Source organism: Austrofundulus limnaeus, unplaced genomic scaffold, assembly GCF_001266775.1.
Source record: "Austrofundulus limnaeus strain Quisiro unplaced genomic scaffold, Austrofundulus_limnaeus-1.0 Scaffold129, whole genome shotgun sequence".
In the NCBI taxonomy this organism is placed as follows: Eukaryota; Metazoa; Chordata; class Actinopteri; order Cyprinodontiformes; family Rivulidae; genus Austrofundulus; species Austrofundulus limnaeus.
In genome coordinates this window covers 321485-329122 of record NW_013952531.1, presented here as the reverse complement: position 1 = coordinate 329122, position 7638 = coordinate 321485, and the positions used below count along the sequence as shown (strand labels likewise).

Sequence of the window (7638 nt, the reverse complement as noted above, 5' to 3'; positions counted from 1 at the left end):
TTTACTGAAGGGTTTTTATTGATGTTCAATGCAAACCAGTCGCATTTCATTACAACTAATTACAAAACTTTTATTTTGAGATAAAATCAAAGGATCACAAGATCAACACTGTTGTTTCTCTAAGAACAGGTAAATGTAATTTGGTGATTTGGCTTTTATTGCATATTTACAAATTTACAGTTTTGGGCCGTCTTGATTTTCACGTCTGATTGATTGATGGATATTTTATTTTATTTTATTTCAGCTGAAGTTCTCATTAGGTTTTATTTCACTGATGTGTCTGGACACAAAACCTAATGGTGACTAGTTTATTTTTCACAAAACGTTTGTCTTCACCATCTTTCTTCAGACAAATTACTAAATGAATGGATCCAGTTTGTTTTACTGTTTAAAATAAAAATTAGTTTTCATTTTACTTTTGACCAACTGCAGTAAAAAAGAGCTGTTGGTGAACCAGTCTTCAGAGTACCTGCTCTGAAGACATTTTCACTTTTAATGACCCAACAAAGAGCCAGTCGATGGGCCAGGATGGGCCAGGATGGGCCAGAAACATTTAGCAACAAAAAACTTGTTGAGTTTTTTAAACAAGTCATGAGACGTAAAGTTGAGATGGAACTAGTTCAGTTTAAGGGTCCTCCACTATAAAGGTTCTGGTGGTTTAAGTTCTAGTGGGCTCTTTAGGGGACTGGATTTTATCCACTGATTTGATTGATACACGAGTTTTATTAGAATAAAATGTCCAAATGTTCCATTTTCAGAGCAGATCTTCAGTCTGTGTGAGATTCCTCCTTCGTTTGAGCCGGGTTATAAAGACTTTCAGGTCATGGTTCTGGTTCTCTTCCTTCGTTTGATCCGGGTTATAAAGACTCTTTCAGGTCATGGTTCTGGTTCTCCTCCTTCGTTTGATCTGGGTTATAAAGACTTTCAGGTCATGGTTCTGGGCCTCGTTGGACCACAAACCCACCGTCGCTCTGAGTTTCTCTCTACCGTCTCTTGGACCCGGCAGCAGGCGTCACGGCTCGCTGCTGAGGAGCGTTGGTTCGATCGTGGGTGTACGACAAGCCAGGGGGTCCGGGGGTACCTGGTGGTCCAGGTGGTCCCGCTGGCCCTGGTTTACCCCTTGATCCTGGTGGTCCAGTGACACCTGGCTGTCCTACCTGGCCCTGGATTCCTGGAGACCCTATGAGCCCAGGTGCACCGTCTGTACCAGATGGACCCATATCACCTTTCTGGCCCCTTTCTCCTTTGGGGCCTGGGAGACCAATGGACCCCTTGGCTCCTTTGATACCTGGGGCTCCTCTGGTGCCGACAGGGCCTGGTTCACCTGGTGCTCCTTTGGGGCCAAGAGAGCCCTTCACACCAGCAGGTCCACTGCTCCCTATTGGACCTCTGTCACCTTTGCTGCCTGTCAGTCCCCCCGGTCCTTTAGACCCAGGGTCGCCACGGTTCCCTTTGGGTCCAGGTGGTCCAGGAGCCCCTGTTTTATAAATACTGTCAATTAATTTCAAAATAAAAGAGACGAAACATTCTGTTTGTGTCTGACCTCCATACCTTTAAGAATGGTGAAGTTTTTAATAACCTGGGTGTGGAAAACGTCCACGAGCTTCATCTCCTCCATGACCATGGACAAGTTCCTCACGTCCATGTCCAGTCGGACGTTCAGCAGCACGTTCTGCTGCCTCAGCGTTTCAGCTGCGGTCCGGAGCAACAGGACGGTGCTGTTCATGTACTGCAGGAAGAACAGCAGAGGTAAATGGAACTGAGAACTCTGATTGGACCCTACAAACAAAGAAAACCCAACATGTGAGGCAGATGAAGCTCTAATGTGGCTCCCCAGAGGGGTCTACACCTGAAGGTCCTCTGTGTGTCGACCCAGGCGGCTCTGGCAGGAGGAGCTCTCCACGTTGATGTACTTGTACATGCTCTGGACGTGGCTGACCGTGGCGTTGATGCTGGAGGCGATGGTGTCTATCTCCATCTCGATGGAGTTCAGACGGCCGTCCGTGGCGGAGAAACGCTCGCCCGTACGGTTCTCATAGTACCTGAAAGAGACCGTGGCCGTTTGTGTCCGGTCGCAACATTTCACCACGTCTCTTACCGAAGGGTTCCGCCCTCATCCCTCACCTTGAGTGGTACTGAAGGTCGTGCAGGTTCTCCTCGTTTTCATCCATGAAACCCGTCACGTTGTCGAGCTGCATCTGGAGGATCAACACCTGCGAGGAAAGGTTGTGTAGTTACAGTGGTGGGCCAGGTCCAATAATCAACCAACAGCAGAAGTTCTCATTTAGCGGATTAGCTTTCTTGCTAACTTTGGAAAGCGTTAGCAGATAGATTAGCTTCCACAAAACTGGCTACCTGTGGCTGCCTGATCCGTACCAGAAGCAGGATCTGTACTGTCCAGGAAACTTTGTTTTTAGCATGTAGCATTTCGCTAACGGACAGAATTCATTGGATTTCAGTCTTTTATCAGCTGCAATGTTTCATAGAAAAGGCAACGTTTGCAACAGATGTGGATTTTTATTCCAGGACACATGATTGTCTAGAAAATAGTTAGCAAGTTATTATAAATAAACATGTACCCTCATTTTATTACTCAAAATGTGTCCAATATTAAAACTGTTTTCAGAATATAACGTAACACATTTATAATTAAGTATAGAAATAAATATTTTCGGTATTTTTTCCTAAAATGAGCACATTCCAGAAGTCTATCATTTAGCACGAATGAGCTGACCGGATGGATCGTGCTACCGCGACAGATCAGGCAGTCACACTTCCGCTAATTTTAAGTCCACTAAAATATTCCCAAGTGTAAAAACTTAGATTTTTATGGTGTTGATCCCAAAATAAATCAAAACTATCCCCTCTTACAAGTGGTCCTGGATGTGTCAGGTACCATATGTGTAGCATGTAGCATCTTTAGCAGCTAACATTTGAACTACGAGAATCAAAACGAATTAAATAATATTTAGTAATATTAAAGTAAATTATGGTAGAGCAAGTATTTGCTATTTGTTGTCAGACTAACTTCAAACAATATTTATAAAATGCAAACTTGAGCAAAGAAATGCTTTTATTCTGAAAACAGGATGTATCACAAGTTAGACAGAGCTACAACTCTGGGTTGTACTGGCCGACCCACCACCTTCAAATAAAACCAATAGAATCAAACTAACAACAGGTTTGTGTTGGTCCTGCTAACCGTCTTAGCAGTTAGCGTTAGCGAAGCTAAGATTTGACAGATTATGGTGAAGCTAACTGTGGTTTCTGGTTTGTGGCCACCTCTGCGCAGTTATAAGAACTGAATCCCACCCTTACCTGCTGCGTGAGGTCAAAGATCACCTCCGACCACATGGAGATCCTCTGCTGGTCCATGGTGACGCTGTTTTGAAGGAAGCGCACGGTTTGTGCCGTGCTGCTGGCGTTAGATTTGATGGCTCCCAGAACCCGGCTGTAGTTCTGCCAGTCGCTGGTCAGCCTCTGGAGGACCAGACTCTCCTCGTCTGCTTTCCTCTGCAGGGCGTCGATCCACGTCTTGCTGAGGAGCCCACAGGGAACACTGGTGGTGTCACACTTTGAACACAATAAAATCTGTTGTGTGATATTTGTCTTCCGTTCACCTGAGAGCTACAGTTGTGTTAACTTGCTCCGCCGTGGCTTTGATGTCGTACTGATCCTTCATCAGCGTCTTCATCTTCTCGTCGGTTTCTTCGATCACCTCCTTCCAACCGTCCACTTGATCCAGGAATCTTTCCAGGGACTGGTTGAGTAGTTTGATGGACACGAGGTGGGTTTGGACTTCCCTGGTCAGCTGGTTGCTGGTGGCTTTTACCGTGCTCTGGGTTTGGGACGCGTTGCCTAAGACCTGGAGTGGATAGAAATCAGAAGTTCTATCAGAATACTGAGGAATACTGGGGTTTTATTGATTTGTGAATCTGGCTTTTACATTTATACCTGCTCTTGTCCCAGTATGATCTTCTGGATGGCCTCAAATCTAGTCTTCAGCCTGCTGATCTCCTCACTGTACAACGACACATCCAGGCACCCTGAGCAGTTGGATACGGACCTCAAGTCTGAGACAAGAAGGAAGACGATGAAGTGAGAAGAAAATCCATCTCATCTGATAAACCGTTGACCAGATTTGCTTTGTAAATTTGTTTTCCATCGTTTCTGAGCAGAGTCTGTGTAAAAACTAAAAACAGATACCTTCTATGCCTTGTTGGACCTTGGTGATCTTCTTCTTGTACACCAGTTCCTCCTCAGATAAACTGTCCACCTTTTTGAACACTGAAGCCACAGAGAGAAAAGAAGCTAAAGTAAATGTTTAAATGTCCTGAAAATACACAATATAAACTGAATGTTTCAATGAAAAGAGAGATTTTAGTATGAGGTGCTGTTTGTACAGTTACACAGTCAAAAGTTACCACCAATATTTTTGTTTTATTTAACCTTTTATAAGAAAAAAAGAACAGATTTATTTTTCCAAGTCAGTTTTTCACCATATGATTCATACATTTATAAATGTCATAGTTTATAAACTAAATATTTAACTTACAAATTAAATATTTAGTTAACAAGATAAATATTTAACTTGTGACTTAAATATTTAGCTAGCTACCTAAATATTTAGGTTGCAACTTAAATATTTAAGTTAAATACTTAACTTACTAGCTAAATATTTAAGTCACAAGTTAAATATTTAGCTTGTTAACTAAATATTTAATTTGTAAGTTAATTTTTGACTGTGTAACTTTACAAACGGCAGCACATATTCTAGTTAATTAAACTTCACTACATAAATCAAACCAAAATTAATAAAAATAAATGTGTAAGACGACGTCTAGGAACTCTCCAGGAAGATTATTAACTTCAGTTGTTCTTTGGCAGCAACAGGAAATGGGAAGAATTTAAAGGAGCAAAAAGAGGAAGTTGTAATTTAAGCCCTGAAAAGACAACATGTTAAGTTTTCATTAGGTAACAAATACAAGTAAAGCACATAAATATTGATGCAGCTGTCCAGGTCCTGACCGCTCACATATTTCCCAGGAGAGCAATAGTTTAGTTTGTGTCCGAGTTCAGGTTAGTGAGGAAACACGCTTGTTTGGTGGTTTTGTTGGGTCTTTTTCAGCATTTTAAGCTCTGACTCTGTGCTGTGCTTTGTTTCACATCTCTAAATGTTTCCACATGTTCAGCACATACCATCTGCCCACTTACATCAGATACGCTGACAGTGATGAAGGACAATGTGCACGGCTCGTGTTCGTTTGTTGGAGAATTACCTCAGGAGTTTTTATTACTTTCTGTTTAAGGTAGTTCCCAAAAACACAAAAATGAGTTCTTTATTTATTACAAATTTGTCATCATCACAGTTTCAGTAAAACAACAGCTTGGACTAAAATAAATCACAGACAAACACTGATAATATGTGACCCATTAAATAAAACAACTCACCAAGCCAAACTAATACCTAAAAATGTGACAAAGACAACTTAAATACACAAACAAAATCTATTTAAATACTCTAATTATGACATAATAATATAATACATAATTAAAATATAATATATAATTATGTACTTTCTTTGAGTGCTTATGTTGAGCATCTCTGCACAGAATAAAACTTGCTATTAGAACATTTGTCTTTTTATTCACAAAGTGTTGAACTGTTCTGATGTAACTTCCAGTTATAATCACCGTTCGATGCAAATACAGATTTAAAAAGTGAATTTGTATTAATTTGATTTTGATTTGTTGTGCTTAAAGTCAATAATTAGTAAAATAAAGCTCAGAAGTAATTAGCTTATGATAAAAAAATGTAATTTTCACTATTCGATGTGTAAACAAAAAACTACCAACATAAAAACATAAACAAGATTTTTATAGGTGACCAAGGTTTAGTCAACTGCTGCAGCTTTAGTTTCTATCAATAAAAGAGAAGTTTGAAGTCTTTAGAACTACTAAATAATCAATAATCTACTGAAAAACACAAAATAAAGGCAGCAGCTGAAGTCCAACAGCCACAGGCTACATGTGTTAGCAACTAGCTTAGCTTATTTGCTTGGTTAGCAAGCTGTTATTCTGAGAACAAATTTAAAATGTTAGCTGAACATTTGTATAAAATAAAAAAACATCTTGAATTCTATTATATTCAGGACTGATGTCCAGATGTTTTACTTTTTAAACTTTTAGGATTTTACTTGGAAGTCTGAGTGCGCTGCTACAAAGAGTCCAGTTTGTTTAATATGTTTTATAAAATAATACCAACACACACTCACACTCGGAGCAAACCTGAATCTTATCCTGTCTCTACCTGAATACAGGTTTTTGTTTTGGGGGGGTTGTAGCAGTAACCTGGCCTCCTCCTACCCTTTCATGAAACTTTACAACACTTAGCCCTGGTAATGTCACGTTAATGTAAAACCATCTGATACAGCTGAGCAGCAGGAGGTAAAACACGGCACAAAAACCAGAAACATTTGATCTATGTTGGTAAACTGTCTGGATAAATTAGAAAGGTTCAACAATAATGAATTTTCTGGCCTAAATCAGTGGATTTTACCAAACAACACATCTGAACTGGAGTAAAAGTTAAACTCATCTTACCGAGTGACGCCAACACTGCAACTGTGATGATGAGGAAAACAACAAAACCATAAAGAACTTTGACAGCCAGCTGCAGAGAATGACTCTGCTGACATCTCACACAGCCTCCTCGAGTCCGACCTGAACACACAACATGTGTAGGACTGGATGATTACTGTGGTGTACATGAGAGAAATATTTAAATTATATGCATTTAGTTCCTTCAGAGTCTATACTGCTTTCTTCTCCTTTTAAAACTAACCTTTATCACATGTTTTTGTTCAGATTCTGATACTAAACAAACAACAAGAAACTTTGTATTTCATGTATTTAAAGCCACACAAACTCATACAGAAGAAGCATTTAAAGCACAACAATCATAAACACAAACACACAAATATAAATATACACACAAAACAGATTATGGATGGATGGATGGATGGATGGATGACGGATGGATGGATGGATGGATAATGGATGGATGGATGATGGATGGATGGATGGATGAATGGATGATGGATGGATGGATGGATGGATGGATAATGGATGGATGGATGGATGGATGGATAATGGATGGATGGATGATGGATGGATGGACGGATGGATGGATGGATGAATGGATGGATGGATGGATGGATGGATGATGATAGATGGATGGATGGATGATGGATGGTTGGATGGATGATGGATGGATGAATGGATGATGGATGGATGGATGGATGGATGGATAATGGATGGATGGATGATGGATGGATGGACGGATGGATGGATGGATGAATGGATGGATGGATGGATGGATGGATGATGATAGATGGATGGATGGATGATGGATGGTTGGATGGATGATGGATGGATGAATGGATGATGGATGGATGGATGGATGATGGATGGATGGATGGATAAATGGATGGACGGATGGACGGACGGATGAATGGATGATGGATGGATGATGGATGGATAGATGGATGGATGATGGATGGATGGATGAATGGATGGATGGATGGATGGATGGATGATGATAGATGGATGGATGGATGATGGATGGTTGGATGGATG

At 40.6% G+C, this 7638-nt stretch overlaps 1 protein-coding gene across 3 annotated transcripts in view; it reads right to left on the bottom strand.

The window, feature by feature from the left end:
- Positions 1-7638, bottom strand: part of scara3 (scavenger receptor class A, member 3) — a 25892-nt gene continuing 18254 nt past the window's right edge. For all 3 annotated transcript variants that reach the window (XM_014015419.1, XM_014015418.1, XM_014015417.1), the window contains 9 exons: positions 6604-6723; positions 4207-4287; positions 3955-4073; positions 3621-3865; positions 3319-3538; positions 2125-2213; positions 1850-2042; positions 1552-1729; positions 1-1477 (listed from right to left, as the gene is read on the bottom strand). In XM_014015419.1, coding sequence (XP_013870873.1) covers positions 984-1477; positions 1552-1729; positions 1850-2042; positions 2125-2213; positions 3319-3538; positions 3621-3865; positions 3955-4073; positions 4207-4287; positions 6604-6723 — 1739 coding nt within the window. In that variant the 3' untranslated portion in view covers positions 1-983. The remainder of the gene's footprint in view (positions 1478-1551; positions 1730-1849; positions 2043-2124; positions 2214-3318; positions 3539-3620; positions 3866-3954; positions 4074-4206; positions 4288-6603; positions 6724-7638) is intronic.